At 39.4% G+C, this 24,118-nt stretch overlaps 1 protein-coding gene across 1 annotated transcript in view; it reads right to left on the bottom strand.

Moving 5' to 3' along the window:
- LOC147450559 (F-box/LRR-repeat protein 3-like) overlaps nt 1-7,192 on the bottom strand; it is a 32,926-nt gene extending 25,734 nt beyond the window's left edge. Inside the window, exon 1 of the mRNA XM_086519742.1 lies at nt 5,780-7,192. Within this exon, the coding sequence (XP_086375868.1) occupies nt 5,780-6,490 (711 nt within the window). The 5' untranslated portion in view covers nt 6,491-7,192. The remainder of the gene's footprint in view (nt 1-5,779) is intronic.
- Between the last annotated feature and the right edge of the window lie 16,926 nt (nt 7,193-24,118).

Below are 24,118 nucleotides of genomic sequence, written 5' to 3'. Positions count from 1 at the left end.
CTTTTGTTGGGTAGTCAGTAGGGCAAATTGGGTAAGTTAATTTATAAGCAGATCCAAGTTAGCACTAATTGGCAGATGAGCAGAGAGCACAACAGGCTTTTCCAAAGCAGCAGGTGTTCCTTCCCTCTCAGCAAGAACCTCTCCAACTTCGGTGAGTCCAATCCCCCCCGCATCTTCAACCTTGGTGTCACCTTCTCCCCTTGCAGAGCCTAGCGCTTCCCTCTTGGAGACATCGCCAGGAACCTCCGCACAGTCAGCGTTTTCTTCCCAAGTTACTAACGCCAGCAGCCACAGAAAATTCAGCGTTTCAATCTCAGCCTATCCAGCGTTTTGCTCTTCCCTTGGCAGCAGTAAACCTGCAATTACCAACGCTAGGAAGCAAGGAAGAACTGCAGCAAATCAGCACCATAAACGCAAGAGGAAGTGTCTACAGCAGCAGCGTTTTTCATCCCCGATCGCAGCAGAAGATCCACATGCCATAAGGGTGAATTGGGCCTTGCAAAACAGTCAATATTCAGCAATCAAAGCTCTGCTGTAACAGCGTTTTTCAGCCAGCCTTATCCCCCAAAAACGCAGCCAAAAGAGACCCGGAACCTAGTGTTTTGTCCAGCACTCAGATTCAGCCATAAGCCCCCAAGATTCCGTCCATTTTCAGCAAAGAAAAACAGTCCCCTTTTCAACCATGAAGCCGTCGACATCATCACCATCGTCGTCATCGGCATAGTCCAACAGCATCAGTCCTTTGCATTCGCATTGTACTCTTTCGTGCAATCAAAGTAGACCACTCTCGCCGACGAGTGGGGCCTTCGGAGGAGGGTTTTACAACCCCTCGGTGTCGTATCTCTTCTCTCTCCTCCTCTCAGTCTCATTCATTTGCACGCACTAGATCCACTCACTTTGTTCGTGATCGCCACACTCTCTATAAGAGGGAAAGCTCTCTCTTTCCCTAAGAACTAAAAGGAACCTTGAGCAGTAAAGATCACTAATCTTGAGAAAATACAACATTCATTCCGCTGCACCTAACACTAAAAGCCAAACTAAATAATGGGATCCATTGGGCAGTTCACTTGGAATGCCTAAACTTTAACACCCTCTGTGCAACTCATAGTGGACATCAATGGTGAGACCAAGTCGATGAAGAAGCTACCATGGACACCCCAATAGAAGGCCTTGTACTACTGGATACACCTCGGTGTTGCTCTCCTCAACTTCGTACCTGAAAGTAATGCCATCTTGAGCTTCGGTTGCCTTTGTCTCTCTACCACTCACAAGCCTCTCTTTAGCTGAAGCTAGTGGTGACACCTATCATTTGACTAGAAATCTAACATCAAGGCCATTGTGGCCATCGCTACGAGTGCCATGCCGATCTCCTCTGTCAAATCTTTATTACCGTAATCTCTGTCCAGCTTGCCTTTGTCGTTGTCTATCTGTGAGTTCATGCTTTTGCCTTTCGCTTCAAACTCCCGAGCCAAACAAAGCGTCAAATCACAATCATGACAATTGTGGTCGTACCTCCCGAGTATCGACTAAGTACTCGTACTATCATCCATGTCCAACTGACCTTTGCCGTTGTCCTCTAACGAACTCCTCCATTTGCTTTTGACTTCGTAAACTCGAGCCAAACAAATTTCCGGGTTCCTTGATATCTTTGCCGGTGTACACGCCGCTAAATGGATGGTTGACGATCCGTTATCCATAGCCACTTGTTGCTTTTGGTCGTTGTTGTCGAGCATGCTCGAGCAAGGGGAGGCCATTTTTAAGATGCAAGATCCGGTAATCGAGTACCTTCTTGCACTCCAAAAAATGGCCGTACAAAGCACGCCAAAAAAGATCCAAGCCGCTTCAACTCCACCGCAAAAGGAACTTTACATGCAATGGGCTCCGCACAATCTGCTATCCCTCTCTGAAATCCAAAACTCCGTCGCCGATATCCGCTCCGCACGTTTGCCATGTGGTAGGCCTCGAACAAATCCAAAGCTCCACAATAAATTGTGCATAGCAATGGCTAAGAATTCCATCCAAGATGATGCCAATCCGCTCCACGGCATTATGTCAAACAACTCCAAACCCTTTGCTATCCCTCCCGAACTTGAAACCGCTCGAAACTCCCACCAATTGGCCACTCAAAGCCTAGCACTCTGCACTCCTCCAAGTCGTGTGATAAATCTCTCCACCAAGCTGCTCCGAAGGCTCGGTTTGTCCCCTCTCTAGGCTTCAATCTCCTCGCTCCAATCGTCTAGGTGAGGCAGTCGTTTGAATTGTCCCTGCTGCTCAAAAGCCCCGAGGGCCTCCTAGGGGACAACGTTTTGAAACGTTGCCTCACCAAGGAGAAGGGAGGGGTGGACAATGAGTGAAGGGAGGGAAGGATGGGTCGCCAGTCGACGTTTCAAAACGCAAATCGGGAGGGGGGACTGGGCCTTGCTTACGGCAACGCTTCAATACGCTGGGGACAGGAGGAGCGGGTGTGGCTGTCGCAGGTTGGCCGGCGTTTCAAAACGGGCAGAGGAGGGGAGGCACTACCAGGCGCGGCGTTTTAGAACGTTGTTGGGAGGGGAGGTGGAAACGGACAACGGTGTCAGCGTTTTGAAAACGCACAACGTGCCATTGCAAGGGGGGAGGTGTAGAGAGCCGCCTTTTGGGCTACGTTTTAAAACACTACAGCAAAGATGGGAAGATTGGAGGCCGGCGACCAATGGGTTCCTCTCTTCACAGGGCTGCTTCTCCACCAAGGGCTTCAAGCCACACGCTATGATACCATGTCAAAGTCGACAATGCGGAAGCATAAAGACTAAGGGGAGTGAGCACGAGAGAGAGAGAGAGAGAGAGAGAGAGAGAGAGAAAGTCTCCTGAACCAATCAACCTTGGCAATGAATAACTAAATGTGTATACAATGGAGACAAGGGGTTGCTTATATAGCAATCCCAGTAAATTGCCCTACCCAAGACTTTGACAAATAAGTAAAATAAATATCTAAAAGCCAAACTAAATAATGGGATCACATTGAGCAGTTCACTTGAGATGCCTAAACTTTAACAATATATACCTTCATAAGGTCATCATAGTCTGAACTTACGAGCTATAAGAGGGAATAAAACACTCACAAAAATACAAAAGCAAGGAACCCAAAAACTAGAAAAGGTTAAAAATAATTTGTTACAAAACAAAACTAATAAAACAACCAATTATTCACTTAGAAAAGACATAAGCAAAATAAGTTGAAGAAGCTTACTTAACTAAAGCTTGAAACAAGTACTCAACTTAAAATTAACAAGGATAAGTCATGTCCAGGACTTAATCGTAGAAATCAAACTCCACCTACTGTAAGCTATATACTAGAAATGAATACTACTACAAACCCACCTAGAAGGGACAAACATAACCAAAGTAGCACATAGTTCAAAACTTGACATTATGCAACCTCAACTTCGTTGTTTGTCCAAACTGGAAGAATAAGATTATCACCTTAATCATGCATAGCCTCAACAATCCTATGACATCCCTACACACGTCATCAATACCCAAGTAGGTGCACGTCAATATAGAGTTCATTCATCCTTTTGAATGTACTCTATAAAACCAATAAATTGAGTTTCTAGCAACCATGACTATTTCTAGCATACCTAGGGACATAACATTATTGATCAAAGCTGAAGAAGAAGTAAACAATTAAGCATTACATAGCATTATTGATCAAAGCTAAGGTAGAAGTAAACAACTATGCATTCTTATAGGTTGGGCAACATTTAAGATCAACATCCACCCCAAGGGACTAAAAACCTAAGTTGTTTAACAAGGTTGTTGCCAACAAGCAATGAGTGACTTCGATAAGCATACTTGTTGCATTTAGAAAATGATCGACAATAGCGTGCACATCCACAGTCCATGGTCCCTTGCTAGAATCATACTTAATCTCTCCTCTTACATGCGATCACAAGGGCAACACAAGAAACTTCATTTACTAATAGATGCTAAGTTGTAGCTAAAATTACAATTTAATGTTAACAAGTGATGGAAAAGATGGCAAGATTGAATAACAAAAAATTATAACTCGTATACTCACATTATGGCTCACATCAAATTAAAACCAGAAATTAGCGAGATTCTCCTCCCTTCCTTCAAAAGTCTACATCACATCTCCGTTGCGACTCCTCTTCACTCACCCTCTCCTAATCCCACATATTGGCTTCCTCGCACGACACAAATCAGAGAGAGAGAGAGAGAGAAAGTTGGTTCCCCATGGGCCCTGCCTCCCCGGCTCTTAATTTTTTTATATCATGGGATACATAATGGAAGATACCAAAAAGTTGAGAACAAAAAATCAAAAAGAGAGAGGCACGAAATGAAAATGATGATAACTAGACTAGTATCAAGGCTCGTCAAAAATCTACTTCCGAACCAATAGACTCTTGAACCTTTTCAAAAAGTTTCTATACATCTTCGTAAGGTCAAAAAAGTTTGTAATTTATGAGTTATAAAAGAGGCTAAAACACACACAAATACAAAAACGCAAAGCACACAAGAACAAAGAAGAAAAACTAAATTGGCATTATTTAACTCTCACAAAAAAATAAAACAAGAAATCTTAAACTCACAGAGAAAGTTTCCAAGAGAAAAATATGGCTAGCAAAAAAATTTATTGAATGCGCCATAGCTTGTGTTATAGGCCCTACCATCACATTTTCACATGTAAAAATATAACTTGGTAAAAAAATAAAAAATAAAAACATTACAATCCATGGGCAATCACTTGGTAAAAAAATAAAAAATAAAAACATTACAATCCATGGGCAATCAGTTATCAATTATTCAATCTGTGTATGCCCTAAATTCCTGGGTTAGATCTTGCAAGAGGGCCCCGGTTGTGAACATGCCCCACCTTTTCAGGCTGACAACCACTATTATGGTCAAATAGATGTTTCATAATTGTTGCAAGGGAAGTCTTTGCCGCATGTAGGTGTAGCAAGTCTATTTATGATAGTCCAACACCCATCCTTGCATCCACTCTTTAGAGCCCTTGCTAACTTGCAACTTCCATGTGGGAAATATTTCATCATGCCCTTGTTGACAAATTCCTTCCCTCACTGCTCACTATTTGAATATCATTATTCATGATGCATCTACTACATAGAAAATTGGACTTCTTTCTTCCCGTCTTCTCACTTATGTGCCATTGTTTTTGTGCATTCTATTGAACAATCTAACATTGTACAACTTACAAGGGGCATTTCACTTGTACCCTCGGTTATGTTCTTCAACTCGATGCACTCATTTCACCTCATGGAAAATGCACTTGCAATGTAACCCTTGCAAAAGAATGAACCCTTTCGACACAATCTCCATGAGCTAAACATGATTCACTATGATGATGGTCTCTCCCCACGATATTATTCACCAGACAAGCCTCACAATGACCTTTTCACTTATTTGCCTTTGCAAAGGGTGTTCCTTAAGGAAGTGCTGCAGTAAAAACCACTGGTACATATGCTAGCTTGCAATGTCAAGCACCTTGCAATGCCCTAACCCCATCTCAAACTCTTGAAGTGACATTGAAAAAAGGAGAACTACAGACCAGAAAATCCTAGAAAAAGTGTTTCAAAAAACATGAGTCTGACGTAGGTCATTAAAGAGATAAGACCTACAACAAAAGCTAAAAGTAACAATCTTAAATCTGTTCACCGCAGCCTTCCCTTTTACAAAAAACCAAGATGTAGGTGTTGACAAGTGCAGATCAAATAACTGAAAAAGGTAGCAGGTAGACAAGGAAAACCGGTAGGCTTACCTCTGTATACGAGACGTCGAGCTCCTGAAGGCTGAGGCAATAAGCTCCAATGGTAAAAAGAGCACCATCAGTTATCCGAATGCACCACTTGAGGCAAAGCGACCGCAATCTCCTGCAATGGAAGGCTAAGAAAGCCAAACTGGAGTCAGACACTTCCACACAGCCGTTAAGCTTGAGAGATTGCAAGGTGTGGATGTGAGCAAGGGCCATGATGCCAAGCTCCCCAACTTGCAAGCACTTGCTGAGGTCCAGATGGAGAAGCGATATACACTCTTTGGCAAGTAGAATGAGCCCCAAATAAGTGAATGTGCACACGCTGGAGAGGTTGAGTGAGAGAAGACGCTTGCCTACGGAGAGGGCCACATACCCGAGACCCTCATCCGACACAAAAGTACAAGAGGACAGATCAAGATGTTGCAGAGATGGGTACCTTTGCGCAAGCACAGGAAATGTGTGCAGCCTTAGTAAGGAGAGATGCCTTCTGCTGCCAGCTTCGAGTGCATAAAACCTCTTGCAGGAGAGAGCCCATGATTGCAGGTCTAATGGATGAGAAAGCCTTTCCTGTATATTTAGGAGTATGCTATCATGCAAAATGTCCAAGATGCTCATGGATTTGATGCTTCTGCAGCAGATTTCTGGCACGTAACGGCAAAAAACCTTCACTTTCGGGTGAGCTACGTGTACGGTCTCTGTTCTGAGGAAGCTTGCCATAGCTGCTTCATGCACATGCACACGCGCACACACACAGAGTTTCTACCTTCCTTTGATTTATGGAGGAAAACACAATTACATGTCGTCTGTCCCCTCTTCGGATGACGCAGATGACTTAACGGTTGCACTTAAAAGAATGGGAAGAAAGAACCTCTGTTTCTTCCTTGTTGCAGCCGGCAGCTATGGCGGCACAATAGAACGCTACTTTCAGTGCAATCAAATGTCTACAGCTTGTCTCCTTACCCAAGGACCTTGAGAGCAGCATAATTGCCGCCGGGACCTGGGGTAGGTGAAGCAACATGTCTTCATGCAGCAGAAACAAAGATTGAGCCGATGATGCAGGCAGCGAAAGAATTTGGCTCGTTAGGGCTGCGAGGGGGTGTGCGTGTGTCTTGCGATCTGTAGGTTTTCTGTGCATCTGGGTGCCTATCTGTGAGTGTATGAATTATATGTGTGAGAGAAAGAATGGGTTGGTGTTGCGATTTAATGGGGTGCGTGAGGGCGATCTGCAGGTTATCGTGAGCGCGCGTGAGACAAAAAGATAGAGATGGAGAGAGAGAGGAGAGTGTGGTCACACAGTAACTCACACTCTGCAGTCTGGTTTGCCGTGAGTGTGTGGGGGAGAGAGAGGAGAGAGAAACTTCTCAGCCGAGGCCCGAGGGACTGAACTTGAAGGTTCGAGCAAGGAGCAAGTAAAACACAAGCCCGCCTCACGTACAACCGTATACGGTATCCTTGACTTGCCCTTCGCCACGCTAGCAGGAACAGGTAGTACGGCAGTGCACTCCCCCCGTACACACCTACCCACTCGCGCCCATCTAGGGCCGGCTCCTTCTGGGGCGGGTGCACACTCTCTCTCCCCTTTTCATACTAAAATGCTACACAGATCTTTCAAAAGCAGTGCCCCCGTATCTTCCCATATGCCTTCCTATCTTGTTGATACACACCCTCTACCCTCATGTGGGTCACTCCACTCCATACTAAGGTTGCTTCTTTGCAACATATTGCGCCGACGTTTGCACGATGCCAATCGCCAGATGCTAACTAAAGAGAATCTCGATTTGTTGGCCAAGCGCACAAAAATTACACAATGTGATACTCCAATAGGGCCACCGAACGTTGGTCCCAACCCTATATATATTATGGCTTTTGAGGTATGTTGTTGTGAGAAAGCTACAGCAAGCACATTCTCTTATCTAATCTTGTTTGCCAAGGTTAGCAAAAATTTCAAGTCACCAAATATTGGCAACCAAGTGTGGCCAATACTAGGAGGAGAATGTCTTGGCAATCATCACTCACAAGGAGCACAACGAAACACCAACATGTGCATAACATCTAAAAATTCATTGGAGCACGCCATCAATCTAGGAAGTGAGGAAAATGCCTCATTTTCTCACCTATTTTAACTTTGCTCACCAAGGAGACTCATTGCTCCACGTCCCTGGAGGAAGAAGAAGACCAGCTAAGAACTCTACACCATATGCCCCATCATATTTAATCACAAGAGGAGCATACACAAGAAATGCAATAAAAGAATGTCAAATAAATGGATCATCGAGAGAGACTAGACAAATCTTTAACCCACTAGTGAAATAATAAAAGCCTAGCATAACAGTAGAAAGAGAAGTCACAAAGACACTTTCACCTCAATAAAGTAGCAAGTTGTTCACAAGTAATAATCTATGTTTTCTATACGATAAGTTGGAATCTTTATTTAAGCAAAAGTTCTAGTAGGTGTGAGTATAGCTTTGTGGAGCTCTTTCTTATTGGCTTTCTAAAACAAACCTTAGTGAAGAAGGGGGTAATGCATACATTTGACATGACTATATTTTCGATGATTATTTTAGTTTGTAAAAGAGTCATTTCATGTAAGAGCCTCACATTGGTCCATTCCATTAAATTTTAATTGTTTTAGAAGACCAATGCGACCCTTCACCCAATTTTGAACTAGTAATGTGGATATTAAGACTTACACTAAACATTCCAATTTGTAAATAAATTTGATAGGCTATGGTGCTAGAGAAGACATCTATTCATCACTCTCTGTTACTTCATAATACAACAAGTGATAAAATCACTAGGTCTACACTTAAGAGGATCAATGGAAGGTAAAGACCACCATTTCAATTTGTTAGCAGCGGCTAACACAGGATACATCGAATATGCATCAAGCGGGAGATATGTTATGGATGTGCACAATATTTCCAACTCACATTGTATAAGGTCTTGGGCTCATTGAGAGTTCCAAAGTTGTATATGCTAGAGAGCTTAAACTTAAACCCATAGTAAAAGGGATTGTGGTGCAAGCCTTTATGCAAGGAGGTTTCATTCTTGAGTATCCACTCTTGAGGATCCATTCTTGAGAGTTCTCTCTCTCTTGAGTGTCCACTCTATGGATGGCCTAGCCTTGAGCTTAATGCCCATGCTTGAGAGGCTAGTGCTAATCCATTGTAATTAGAGAAGCATTTCTTAATCTAATCTCTACTTTCTTCATTAGTCTACTTCTTATACATTCCATTATGTCATGAAGTAGCTTCACCTTCTCATTCTTCTAGATTTGAGTATGTGTAATGACTTCTTGCTTATTAACCACTCCTATGCTTCTATGAGCATTTAATTTGCGATAAGATCTCTAATTAGGCTGATAAAGTTGGTTCTTAATCTTGTAATTAGTGTATGTGTCCTATTGTTTGCTTGTGTGTGTGGATGGGTTTAATGAAACTCTAGCACCATTCACCTTGTGTGTATAGCTTTTGATGAAGTGAATTGATTGGCATGTGGTGATTGGAGACGCCAACACCAATGCAATTAGCGTGTGCTTATCAAGAGTGTGCTTTGATATTGTAGTCTATAGCAAGTCGGACTTTGGCGGGCTTAATGTGTGTAGGTGATGCTTGATTGATGATGTGATTAGAGTTAGTGATTCATGGCCAATCTCTATTGCATTGGATGAGCATTCTTTTGAATCCTCTCATTCGATACATCCGATGCTCGTGCTTCCATGCCCTAGCCGGGTTGCCGATCCTAGGATTGATCATTTTTTTGGTCTTGGGTTGATTAGACTATGCTACGATTGCCCCTAACATTTGGCGTCGTTTGTCGGGATCGATAACCTAAGCTAGTGAGTATAGGATGTTTAGAATAGAGTAATTTCACTACTAATTTCATTGATTTTGAGTGTGTGTAACTCAATTTTGGATTGATTTGATGATGTTGGTGCAAGAAATTGAAGCTAATTTTTTAGTTATGAATACTCCAAACCCCCAATTTCACTAATCTCATACCGGCCCTTACTAATTTCGCTTCATTTTCATGCTAATTGTACTAATTTCATGCTAATTTCTACTAATTTTTGACTAACTTTGCTAACCTAACCGCTAACATTTGAAGTGTAATGTATGTTCAATCCCCTTATAAGAGGTGAAATTAATACTTTTATCAAGTTAATTGTGCTAATCCATGCCTAATTTGATGATTTGAGTGTTTGATTTTTGGCCTACAATGGTCAATTTTTGGGCTAATTTGGAAGAGCCACACATGTGTGTGCATGATGAAAACGTCGCGTGGAGCGAGGATTAGCTTGGATGCAATCGACTGTAAGTGCATTGACCTACTCCATTCAATTTTTGGGTGATAAATTTGATTCCAATGTGTTGCTAATTTATTGCTAAAATTAGGTGTGTAAATCAATTGACATACCTTGAGATCCTAATTTGATTGTTTTGGAATGAAATTGATGGTGAATTTGGACAAGTCAATGATGTTTGTATCAAGATTAAGCTTGATTTCCAACAAGAAATCATGTGTGCGCATAAAAATCATTGTGTGTGTAATGCATCAAAGAGGGAAAGACTGCCAAAAAATGCAAGTGTGTGTGCACCTAATCGTGAGTGTGTGCATGCATAGAAATTGATGGAATTGATGATATGTGAGTGTGCAATCATGTAATTGATGTGTATGTTAAGCTAATTCAATCATTGGATGTTGCCATATACATGTGGTAGTGATGTGTGTGAACAAACTAGGACCGCCGGGGCATTTTTTTCTCTCTTTAGGAGGTTTTTTCCCCCGAGCATTGTATACACGCCCATCACTCTAGGGCAATCTATCTTTCCATTGCACACTAAGTAACACACTCTCTATTGTGGGCCTTGAGCTTCCTTCGTCTTCTCCAAGCTGTGTGCGTTTCTCTGTAACCCTAATTCCAACAATTGGTATCAAAGCAAGTTACGTCCTCCCGGCTTAGTCACCAGCTGCTCCAGCACACGCCTGCTCACTTTCTTCGATTTACAGTGAGGTTTGGCAAGCGTTCGCAGATCAACAAATATTTTGGCCCATTTCGGGCTCATTTCAGCCTCATTTCGGCCCCTGTTTCCACTGCAGGCAGGTTTGCACAGGCAATTTCGACATTTTATGCAAAATTTTTGTCAGAGCCGATTTCTACATAACATGTGCCTTATAGTTTTCTACGGTTTGTGCTATATAGCACGTGTTGCTCCCGCTTCATTTCTCCTCTTTTCGGGCAGAATTCACATCAAGTGCAGCATTTACCATGGTTGACAACAACACAGATGTGTTCAAGATGTTTACTGCTGAGGACAGGTTGGATGGTGACAATTATCCTATGTGGGCTTACATGATGCAACATGTTCTTGTGTCAAAGAGCGTCTATAATATTGTGCAGGGCATTGATATGCGTCATGGATCTGAGGATGCAGGCGATGTTGAGGATGTTGCAGGTGTTGCTGCAAGGATTGCTGCTATAGAGTTGTTTTTCCTACGGCTGAACAATCTCGTTGGGATGTAAAGGATGCGCAGGCTCATGCATTGATTGCGTTGTCTGAGAAGCGCACCATTCTTCCTCACATTCATTCCGCAAAATCTGCAAAATAGGCTTGGGATATATTGGCCGGTCTTTATGAAAGTTGTAATGAGGCTAAAATTGCTTTGCTGCGTAAAGAGCTGGAGTCGAAGATTATGCATGAGGAAGATGATATGGACACTTTCCTTGCTGGTGTCAAGGATATCAATGAGCAACTTATTTCTGCAGGTGAAGTCATTTCAGACAGTTCCCTTGTGCAGACTGTTCTTGATTCCTTACCAGATTCCTTATACTAACATTAGGAAGGGAATGGGGTATAGGAGGGCCTCTTTATTTGGAACTTTAAGGAAATGCTTAAAGCTTAAGTCAAGTTTGACCAAGTCTAAAAGAGAGGGCAAAAAGGCCTATGCTAAGATTTTTAAAAATACCATTTGTATATTTTGTTTTTTGAAAATAGACTACTTTAACACAAATGAGAGGTGGGTAACTGAATTTTAAAATGTCTTTCCCCATCTCTCTCCCCTCTCTCTAACATATAAAACACTCTTTCTCACTTAGTTCTCATTAAAAGAAGCACTTTTCAGCCCCCCTGCCCAAAAAACAGATTTTGCATATTCTCTCTCTAAAAGGTGAGCCAACTCTTTCTCTTTCCCCCCCATTTCTCTCTTGTTACTTCCACCTTCCAATCATGAAGAGGACATTCTATGCTGTCTACATCTGACAGAAAGTGCAGATCCTCCAAGGCTGCAGATCTACTCTCTCTATCACTCCCTTCCTTTATGTCTCTCTCTCTCTCTCTCTCTCTCTCTCTCTCTCTCTCTCTCTCTCTCTCTCTCTCTCTCTCTCTCTCTCAGGCTCTCTCTTCTCCCATTCTAGCTTCAGGTGAGAGCAACGGAGAACTCCATTACCTCTGTGTGCAACTGCATTTCTCTCTCTAAATCCCTCATGATCAATATTTTGAATTCAAAAGAGATTGAGCTACACTCCCTCTCTTTCTTTCCTCCACAACATAATCCTTCTCTACTATCTCTGAGTACCTTCCACTTTTTCCCTCAATAGCCAGATTTTCCTGCTTGCAGCAGTCACCATTACACATTCTCTCACTATTTTTCTTGATTAGCTAACAAACATGTCATTCAATCTCCCTCCACTGCAAGACATTACTAACAAGCCAAAACAATATTGATTAAACGCTGATTTGGAGCAGGAGTATGCTACTGTGCGACTTGGCACATCGAATCCCAATGCTGCAGATTAGCTACGAAGCATTGGGTGCAAGGCAATCAACTTATGGGTTGATGGCCACATTTATCCAGGTGATCCAACGACTAATGCACCACTACCCTTTCGTAATGTCACTGATCTTCTGCGTTTTATTGGAGATGGAAGAGGCGGACTGTTTGGCTACTACTGGAGATTGTATTCAGCTTTTGTCAATGAAAGGGAAGCAAGTAAACATCTATTGGCTGCCTATTCATCACTACAAGAGAAGTCTGTGAAAGATCTACAGTAGGAAGCCAACAAGAAGATGAAGCAACTAAACGATGAGATGACGAATCTCAATGAAAAAGTAAAGCAAAAAAAAAAGAGCAGGAGCATTGACTAGACAATTATGTTCACCTACAACATGTACACTTCACGCAATATGCGTCGGCAAATCGATCATCTCACACACATTCCCCTCGGCTACTTGGTGCTTTGTTGATCCGTTTTGATTATCAAATTAACACCATTTGAATAATATTTCCAAATCTTTAAAGCATACACTACATCAAATATGCACTAAACTTTGATCTAGAAGCTTTAAATTTATGACTCTCAGATGCGAGTGGATTGTTATCTTGCATAAGAGCCGAACCAATACCTTTCCACTAGCATCAGTGACTACAACAAAAAATATTCTATCAAAATCAAGCAATTGTACCATGAGTGCATTAGTTAAAGTATGCTTGAGTGTAGTGAATGAGTTTTCTTGTAACTTATTCCATGCATAAGGAGTGATTTTCTTTAACAAAAGAGTCAAATATTGATATTTATATGCAAAATTACGACTAAACTTCTTGTGATAACTACAAAAATGAATGAAAAAATGTAACTCATATAGGTTTTCGGGTCTAGGCCATGACTTATAATGTATCAATTTTCTTGAGGTCTACATGCATTGCCCTTCCCAATACAATGTGTCAAGTACTCAAATTTAAGTTGAAAAGTGACCTCTTTTTGGGATTCAGATATAAATGGTCTTGTGAAAGAAGATCAAACACATGTGTTAAATGTTCTTCATGTTCTTGTTCAAATTTATTGAACACTAGAATATCATCAAAAAATACAGTGATGAAATCCTAGCATTTAATAAAAATCTTGTTCATCATATGTGTGAAGGGGGTTTGATGCATTTGTAAGACCAAATGGCATGACATGGAATTCACAATGTCAAGTTTGTGTAATGCAGATTTGTAAACATCTTTCTTAAACATTTTGACTTGGTGATACTTCGATGTGCATAGTTTGTGATTGCTAGATTAAACTCATGTTAGAAATGCATTCCCAAAATCATATTAATTGCCACTAAAAATGTATATGTATGTGAAAATTCACCAATGCAAACTTTGATTGTGACCTAAGTCTTACATTTAAAAGATGTATTATTGAAAGTAATATTTACTTTGTGGGGTGAAGAGAATTCACAGAGAGAGTTGTTGTTCCAATTGTGCAAAAAAAAAATCATGGCTACTGCCATCATCTAAGAGAATTGTAATATTTTCATCCTTAATTCTGCCTTTCACTTTAAGTAACGTGTGTGAAGATTTATGCATACTTGGAGAAGGGTTTTTATTGGAATCATATTCAAGATCATAGCACTCACCATAATTGGCTTCAACTTCATTGTTGTCGCGGGGAGAGCATCTTTATGAGGTTAGTTGTTGCATCATATGGGCGGTTGTTGTTGAATGGTCTTTGGTTGGAATTATGTGTGACTCCATTGGATTGGCCATTGGAATGACCATTGCTCTTAACACTTTTTTTGGGCAATTATGTGCACAATGGCCAAACTAAAAACATTTAAAATGTTTCACCTTTTTTTAGAGTTGGAAGGTTGAGTAGGACATTGATTAACTGAAGGATTTTGGTTGCCCCTCTATTGCATGTTGCTAAATTTTTTTCCATGGGGCTGAGAAGATGTAGAAGAATTTTCTAATCGTCATCTCTTGAAGAAGATGCAGCTTTGATTCCTGTTCCTATCAAAGTTAGGAGAGGAAGGAACTCTTTACGATTAATGTCAGTAGGTTAATCAATGTGTGGTTGATGTCCACCTTTCTTGTTCTCCACATTAAGAGCCAAGTTCATAGATTTTGACAAGGAATCTAGCTCAAACATATGTATTGTAGCACCAATTTGTAGCGCTAACCTTGATATATACTTATGCTTTAGTTTCCTACGGCTAACATGTTAAATGGCTTGCAGTCGAATGAGAAAATCCTAGAAACAATCATTGTAAGCTTGTACATATTCGTTTCTACCTTTACAAATTAAATATCACTTATGGTGTGCTTTAGCTTTATATTGTATGAATAAGAAACAAAATCTAGCTCAAACATATCTAGCTTAGCACCAATTTGTAGTGCTAACCTAGATATATACTTATGCTTTAGTTATGCGGCTAACATGTTCAATGGCCTAGCTAAATGAAACAGTTCTATAAATGATCATTGTAAAGCCTCTACATCTTCATTTCTACCTTTACAAATTAAATCTCACTAGTGGTGTGCTTGAGCTTTATACTGTGTGAATAAGAAATGGGGTAGAAATAACTTTTTAAATGCATGTCAAGCATGAGGTCTTCTATTGTACTATTTGGTGGCATTCCACCATAGTGTAGTGCTACTAGTGAGGTGATTTGTTACACATTTGACCATGTCACATCTAGGAAACTCTTCATTATGAAAGTAGTCTTATAATTGATTAATCCATAGTGAAGTGATTTGATGCTTATTTGACCATGTCACATTAAAAAAAAAATTCATCATGAAAGTAGTTATCTAATTGACTAATCTAGGCTAGAACAATACCAACATCTTTAGTGCCATCAAGATATCTAAAAGTGAAAGATTTTTTGCCAATTTTGTTTTCTTTGGAGCAGTTGCAGTGTCAACACATGCAATGTGCAATAGCTTATAATCTAGGTCTTGTCCTTGCATACACTAATATGCAAGTAATTTTTGTAAATTTGTGTTGTTTTGTGTTGTTTGTGATTGTGAGTAGATGTGGAAGAGGTGAGCCATGATAGTATGTTTTTCTTCTTTTCTTTTTTCTCTTCTTATATATATATATATATATATATATATATATACACACACACACACACACACACATATATATTGAATGGCTATATATATGTGGATACTATTGGTATGCAAGAAATGAGAAAATAAAAGAAAAAAACAAAATAAATTTGATGGTGATCTGCACTCCACATGTGTAGCACCAAGGCAAGGTTGAAAATTGGCGATCGGTTGGGCAGGTCGGTATGTTAAAAAATTGACTTTTTTTGTTGCATTTGAACTCCCTTGTTTCCTTTTTGGTTGCATTTAAACTCCCTTGTTCCAATTATAGGTGGCAATCAGAAAAGGGTTTTGTAGAAGAATTGATCATGGGGTAATGGCCATCACCTGATAGTGGGCAGTGTACAAGACCGGGGGTTGAGAATAATTTTGGGGATTCTTTTGCAAGGCTTTTTGAAAATCCGAGTTCAAGGAAACTTTAAATAAAAGCTTTATGTATTTAAGTATTCTTTTGTTTTTCCTCGCAGACAGCCACTAGGGAGCAAGACGAGGGTATGGCATATATGAGAATGGGAATGATTGAATAGTTGGATATTCTTTGGGAGCCTTTGAGAAGTTATTATTTTCTTTTTTTAACTTCATTAACCATGGGGTAGTGGGGGACAACCGGCCATGAAATAAATCCACTCTTTTTTGCTTATAGTGTGTGGAAAGAGTGCATGGCAGTGAGGATGACTTCTGTAGAACCTGCACAAGGGAAGAAGGGAGGATGGAAACTAACAGAAGCAATTTCAACACACAAGCATGAAGAAAATTTCATTCTGTAACCCAAGGCGACCACATTCACATCAACTTTGCAAGGTCTGATGAAAATCGACCTCCTACTCTCTTCTACGTGTAGAGGGTAATTCCCATGCTAAGGTCAATTGTTTTCGGGGAAAGGAACTAATGGAGAAGCCCACATCACGAGTTTGATTCTTGTTCTCACAAGGGAGTTTTTTCCCCTTCTTATGATGCGACCTGAGATGCTTGATCTTGAGTCTATAGGTTCAAAATTTCTTTTTAGAATTCTTTGGAAGATCTCACAATTGGGTTTGAGTTTGTTAAATAAAATGAGGTCGCAAAAATTCAATCTCCTTTGAGTAATTAAAATTCACCTTCAAAATCTCTTGATAGTACCTTTGTTACTTTGCACGTATGTGCGGGCTTCTTTGCTAACCTCTTTTAGAAGCCTTATTCTCTACTTTCCTCCTCTTAAGCCAAAACCAATTCTTCCAGAACTTTATTGAAGCACTTTGATATCAAATCTAAATCACCAATTTATTGAAATTTATTCAAAAATTTCTTCTTCTCAGATCTTCACAATTCACAAAATTGAGTAATTGATTGAATTTAAATGCTTGGCATCCCCATTTAGGGTTGTTGATAAGTGCGATTTATTGGACAATTTTCAAGTTAATTACCAATTGAGCTTCAATTTGCAAATCCGGTGTTGCCGATTCAAAAATTCTCCTTAAAATTTGAAATCAAGTGCCAATTATCTCAACCTAAGGCTCTGATACCACTGTTGGGAGATAAAAAAATGGGATACTTATTCTATTCAATTTTCCTCTCACGCACACCCATCAAACTTCTCACCATCTCTCCCAAAACCAAGTACGCACAAATAGACAAGGACACTACACACACACACACACACACACACACACACACACACACTTGGTCTCTTCATCTGGCTATGATTGCTTCACCTAGCTACACATACCCTTACACTTGAGCTACTATGTAGTCGATGGTTATTTTGTCTTAAGGGTGACTACCTTGTGCATGTATCTTGCAAGAATTTGACTTTTTGCTATGGTTTACCTTTTACTTGGAATCAGACGTGTCCATATTCAATTAAAAAAGCCCTCCGTTGGAGGCTTTAATACTATAACCCCTTTTAGGGCCTAATCTTGCCTTAAATAGAAAAATGAGGTTAGCTTATTTTGGGTGGTACTAACTAATAGATACTATTGTGTGGCATATTATTAAGCTTGAGCTCACATCTTCCTTCACTTAATAACTATAAACCCTCCTTGCTCTAGCATAAACCTATGGATAAGCCTTTAGTGTAACTTAACCCAAACATATATCACTAGCCTTCTATTGATTGACTATTGGCTTATCCTGCACCTTGTAACTTTTATCTCAAAATGTTTAAAATAATATAATATTATAACCTTCCTATAAGGATAACTCCCCTTTTGCACCATTTAGGCTTATAGAGTATTTATGATTAGATTTCACTTATCAAACACTCTTGTATGGATTAAAAATCTTTGTGTGGACCTCACTCTTAAAAAACCCTTACATAAACGAAGGTTTTCCATTAAAAAATGTTTGAGGGATCCGTCACTTAAGCCTAAAGCTCTTCTGACAGTTTGTTGGAACCTTGTAACCTTAGCCTGGTACCATCTTTTACTTTGGCACTACTACTGGTGGGACCCACCTCTTATCTCACAACTACTCTCTTCTCCCCCAATAAGTGGGTTTGAACAAACCTTTAAGGCATTTTTCAATGGTTTGACAACCCTACCACGATCGGGTACACATCCTTTATGGTTGGTTCTCCTACCAAGCAGGTTGAGTGGTGAATTGCTAGGCTCATCCTTGTCTACTAGCAACATCCTCGATTTCTCTCTCCCCTACACCATTGCCATAATGTCTTGCGCTCCCTCTCTGCCTTCAGCTTCCCTTACTAAACATAAAGATCCATGGGAAATACTCCTGCCAACCATTCAAAAACCCTGATAACGCTTCCTTTTCTCCCTCTCCCTCCACTACTTTGCTTGCAAAACCCCCCCTTCTCTTTGGGCCTTCTTCCCCCACCCATCCCTCATTTTTTCAAATCTCCCAAATACCCCCTTAGTAACCCTCCGAGTTCTAGCCACCCCTCTCCCACCCTTTTTCCTCTTCCCCCTTCTAACCTTCCTAAAAAACCTAGATATTCAAAAAACTTGCATTGGAGGAGGAAGTATCAATTGAGCACCCTACTTCTTGGATCCATCTGCTCTTCTCCAAACCCCCTCTTTTTCCTCTTTTTTGGACTTCTCTTCCCTTTTCTTCATCTTACTCCCCACTACACCCTGCTCCACTTTTTCCCCTTATGGTGTTGCTAAGGGAAGATTCAAGTACTAGCCTCCTCTTACTAACCCTTCTCATTTTAAAGTGATAATTCTAGGTAGTCAATCGATTTATGAATTAGAAAACAACGTCACTAAAGTAGCTTGCCACAACCTCTCGAAACGTGCCCTTTCTCATTGTGAAAAGAAGCTTCTTGGTTTAAGCCTTAAATATATTCCTCCCCCCTCCCCTCCTACTCTCTCCTTGTTAAAACATTCTTTGTCTAACTTGGAAAGAAGCTACCAACTCAAGCTCTTTTTTCAAGAAGTCGCTCCACCCCCAACTCCTTTCTCCCTCCCCAATGCCTCATGGTACCCACCAGCTATTAAGGTTGAACTCAAGCCTTTTAAAAATCATGTTTTAACCTAATTTTGTTACAAAACTATCTTAGAATCTTCCTTAATAACTATAAACCCTCATTGCTCTGGATAAGCCTTTAGTGTAACTCAACCTTAATTGCTCTGGAAATTTGACAAACATATTATCACTAGCCTTCTATTGATTGACTATTGGCTTATCCTGCACCTTGTAACTTTTATCTCAAAATGTTTAAACTACTATAATACTATAACCTCCCTATAGGGATAACTCCCCTTCTGTGCCATTTAGTCTTATATATAGTATTTATGATTTGATTTGGATTTCACTTAACCATCAAACACTCTTGTATGGACTAAAAATCTTTGTGTGGACCTCACCCTTAAAAAAACCTTACATAAACTAAGTTTTTCTATAAAAAAATGTTTGAGGGATCTGTCACTCAAGCCTATAGCTCTCTTGGCAGTTTGTTGGAACCTTAGCCTAGTACCATCTTTTACTTTGGCAATACTACTAGTGGAACCTACCTTTTATCACAACTAGGCTATTCTCCCCAAATAAGTGGGTTTGAAAAAACCTTTAATGCGTTTTACAATGGTTTGACAACCCTACCATGATTAGGTACACATCCTTTATGGTTGGTCTCCTACCAAGCAGGTTGAGTGGTGAATCGCCTGACTCGTCCTTGTCTACCGGCAGCATCCGCGATTTCTCCCTCCACTACACCATCGCCATAATCTCTTGCAAGATGTTTTAATGCTCACGCTCTCCGAACATGGGACTCCCATCTGCAGACTCATGCCAAACTTACTATGGTATCCCATTCTCTTTCTCTTTCTCTTTCCTCCTTGTGCCTCTACTATCTACCCCTAATATCTAGTCTGCGTAGCTATTGTCTTGGTCCTTGCACCAATCTTGTAAGCAAAAACTAGGGATTTCCTTCTCACAAACAGGTTGGCTTGACCTCCTTGTGCTAATATAAATGGAGGTGAGGGTTGAATCTTCCCCTCACTTAGCCTTGAATCTCCTTTTATTTTGCATATTTTTGAGTGAGGGTCGTGGGTTGTATATCGGCTTGATGTCTCCAATATGGAAATCGTGGAAAAATGTGGAAATTTTCAGGTCGCTACTGTCGAGTTTTTCAATGTTTTGTTTTTTTGCAAACTCTGTACTATTGTTGGGATTTACTTATACATATGGGATGCGACCAAACTATTTTACCTATTTTTCTGGTGTCATGCTCAGTATAGTGTGGGGGTGAGTTTCTTAATTAAAAAAAAGGGTTATGCCAAATTCAATTTTGTTTACCTTGATAAGGTTAATCCATGAGAATGATTGAGCAATGTATGGCTCCTTCGCATTGTTTGGTGCTATACTTTTGAAGATTGTTTTGGATACTTACTATCTTGTTATAAACTTATTGATATGGTGATGTGTAGCTTTCCTACTTATTAAAATGATGTGTTGTTCAAGCAGTCTTTGATCACAATAATCGATTTTGGGTTCTAAAAACGGGTGTCTTATCTCTAACATAGCTCTTTGATAGCGCATACTTTAGTTCATAACTTATACTAGATTAGTAATACTTTTTCTCTCATAGCTAATAATCTAAGGGTGTTTCACTACCTACCTTGTATTGATGAATTGATAGGAATGATTTAAGTTCTGAAATATATTATATTATACTGCTCACGATTAGTTTAAATGCTGAAATTTTTTTCATTTAGGTACTACTGCTTTTTGGAGTACTCAGCACTATCATATTATTTTTTAATGCACTTTAGGTTTACAAATAAGAAAGATTTATATTATAAAAAAACCTAAATATCTTGCATAAACTCTTGCAAGATTGATCATATTTTTGCCATTTGGTCTTTATCTGAAATGATTGTAATGCAAAGTAATTTGTTCATTCATACTATAATGATCTTCTAAAAACAACTCTATGTCAAGAGTAGAGAAGGTAGCCATATAGCTTTGGCTTTTTTGAGTACTATTGAGGTTTGATCTTTACTAGACTTTGGATACTCTCACTCCTTTGAGGCAACTACTTAGGATAGTCGTCTAGTTTAGTTAAGCTATGAAATGACTGAGGTTTTGGTTTACCTAAACCTTACCAACCCGTTGTTAAAATCTTTAGTCTTTATAAGCTGATAAAAGTGGGAAATCTTTAGGATACTTGAATTGTTGGTATAATTTGAGAAACTCCCAGAGTAATGATGTCCTTTTTTTTTTAATGGTTTATGTTATCAGTTAAAAAATGTTGACTCGGATGGTTATTGAGCACTAAGATTCACAAATCAGCTTGCCATCACTAGTGAGATAAAAGATTATGATTGTGACACATCTTTGGTGATTCCATTTTTTGTATAAACATGAACAATTGTAAATTGGAAGTAGTTTAGCTAAAGAAACTTCATATTTTAACTTCTCTGGGTCAAAAGATTGGGTAAAACACTTGGATCAGAAGGGGTGATGGCCTTCTGATGAGAACTTAATCAATATGTATAAATTCCTTTAAAAATGGGGTTACTACTAACCTTAATTTTAAACTCTGATTTCATTTGGGTTTGAAGGAGTAATGACCTTCGGATCAAAAATTAAAACAAATTAAAAGGAATGAAAAGTGAATCACTTTATAGGAGGGGTATTGGCCTTTTGATTACAAAAAACAGTGAGAGCTTCATATCACTTGTTTTGAGAATGGATACTTGCCGGTATTTTACACTAGCTAGATGGTAGGTATAAGCTAAAAAGGTTTTAAGTAGGACATGGATAACAATTGATAGGGTTCATTGACACCTGTAGAATGTTTTCAAGTCTAACAAATTCGTTGTCTTGTTTATATGGATGCTGGTGATGACTATATCTTTACTTAGGATCTTTTGGGCTTTGTTGTTGTCCGTCATCGTCGAACTTGGACTCTATCACTTTACTATGAGTTGTTCTCCACTATATTATGTACAAAATCACTAGAATGATACCTCTTCTCACTATGATGTGCCAAATTGAATCAAAGATTAAGTCATTTTTTGTGATAATCCTTGTCCTTTGTCTAAAGCCAGATGTCTTTTAAACTATTATGTTCTTTTTGTGTATAAGTTTAAAAACAACAACACACACACAGAGAGACTTTTTAGAAAGCCTTATTCTTAGCTTAAAAAAACCCAACTGACCTTAATCTTAGCGTAAAAACCCCAACTGGCCTTTAGTAGCACTTATGATGAGCATCATGATTATACGAATGCATGTTGGTAAGAATCAAAGCTATAATTGCATTAGTTACCAAGATTCCTTTCAAACTCAATAAATTACACCAAAAAAATGAATGGTGGAGGCAAGAATTAACTTTTGAAATCAATCCATGTTTTTAGAGAAAGAGGGTAGATTTCGACAAAACTAGCACTTCTTTTGGCTCAAAATTAAGGTGCCCAGATTTTGACTTATCCTCCACTCTGCTTGCTAGAGCACCTATTTTAGGAGTAGTTGTGTACATAAATGCAACAAAACTCTATGTATTTTTTATACAAAGGTGGAACAAACTCTCCATTACCATATCCATAATTTACATGCACGCCATTAGGGCCAAAAACGACTCAAAAAGGGTTGTTTGTTAATATAAGGACTAAGGAATAGTCCAATAGTCATTTGACACGTATACAAAAGTATGGCACTCTTATCTCCTCTATTTTGGGTTTTGGTGGTCCTATTTTGACGAAGAACGGCTAAATGTCTTGATTATAAGGCTGAAACTGCTATATTTAGGTGCTTTCGACGAGTGAGCTCATTAAACTTGCGAAACATCCCACACTGGTGTTAGACTGGGAAGAACATCCCACACTGCATTCTTACTGTAAGTAAAAAAAAAACTTATATTTGATACAATGATTTTTTCATTCTCCTATTGTTTTTTCTCATTTTTTGATTCCATTCTAGATATATTTACTTCAACAGTTGTGGAATGGCAGCCTGTGGAGAGTCTAAGTGGGACATTCAAAGCAATGCATAAAGGGATTGCAGATGCTATGTATGTTGACAAGCCACCTTCCTTTTACAAAACAATGGATTTGTTTGTCTATTTTGCAGAATACAAGGTTCCATCACGAGAAGGTGCATATGGAGAACTACATCAATTACCCATTCCCACCATAAATTCACTTGACTAGGAAGCTCCTGATGCATGTACTATATCAAGCTTTAAATCCAAGATCAAAGAAGACATCCTTAAAGCTATGTCTCCGGGCAGGATATCAAGAAGGATTAAAGTTCAATGGTTCTTGCCTATACATGTCTTTGTGGCATGTTTCAAAACAATGGACTTGCAGAGGACAAAAATGGTGTGGCTTAATAGAAGACTTTCTATGACTGAACTGGATAATGTACTTGGAGACGAATGGAGTACCAAAGAAACTTTCCATATTGGCGATAATATTAGTTGTAGAGTAAGCCCAAATTCTATGTCTATCTCATATCAACTATGTCGTCAATCATTAGTTTTGGGCTATGACTATAGGAGATGGAGAAGCAAATTAGGTAGCTGGGTTCCTCTTGACTCTGAGGAAAATTGTCCAGAGTTTGAACTAAAGATCACAATCCATCCACACACCGAGTATAGAAGCCTTATAGTAACAATAAATTGGAGACTACATGATGTTAGAGAATCTCTTGAGTTTCTTGATGAAACATCTCCTGAGTATAGATTCAAAGTGGATGAAATTGTGGTGAGCACAAGGATGGAGAATTCAACCTCTTGCATCACATGCCTTCCCCCAAAAAGAGTTATATTTGAGCCACTTGCAAGGACTTGAAAAAACAAGTTCAATATTGTAATCATTGCATTTTGCAAATATATTTATCTTTTCTCTACCTTATTGTGATCATTATTTATGTTGTTTTAAACTTACGTGACACCATGATACACATTTAAGAATCGATAATTGGTATTAAGTATTTGAAGTACAAAATTATGAATCACCAAAGGGTACATGTTCATATGGAAAAAATGATCAAAAGTGTACATAGCTTTTGTGGAGTAATCAA

Source organism: Adiantum capillus-veneris, chromosome 9 (genome assembly GCF_014529385.1).
Source record: "Adiantum capillus-veneris isolate H3 chromosome 9, ASM1452938v2, whole genome shotgun sequence".
In the NCBI taxonomy this organism is placed as follows: domain Eukaryota; kingdom Viridiplantae; phylum Streptophyta; class Polypodiopsida; order Polypodiales; family Pteridaceae; genus Adiantum; species Adiantum capillus-veneris.
The sequence above is the reverse complement of the archived record's forward strand: the minus strand, read 5'-3'. Positions and strand labels throughout refer to the sequence as shown.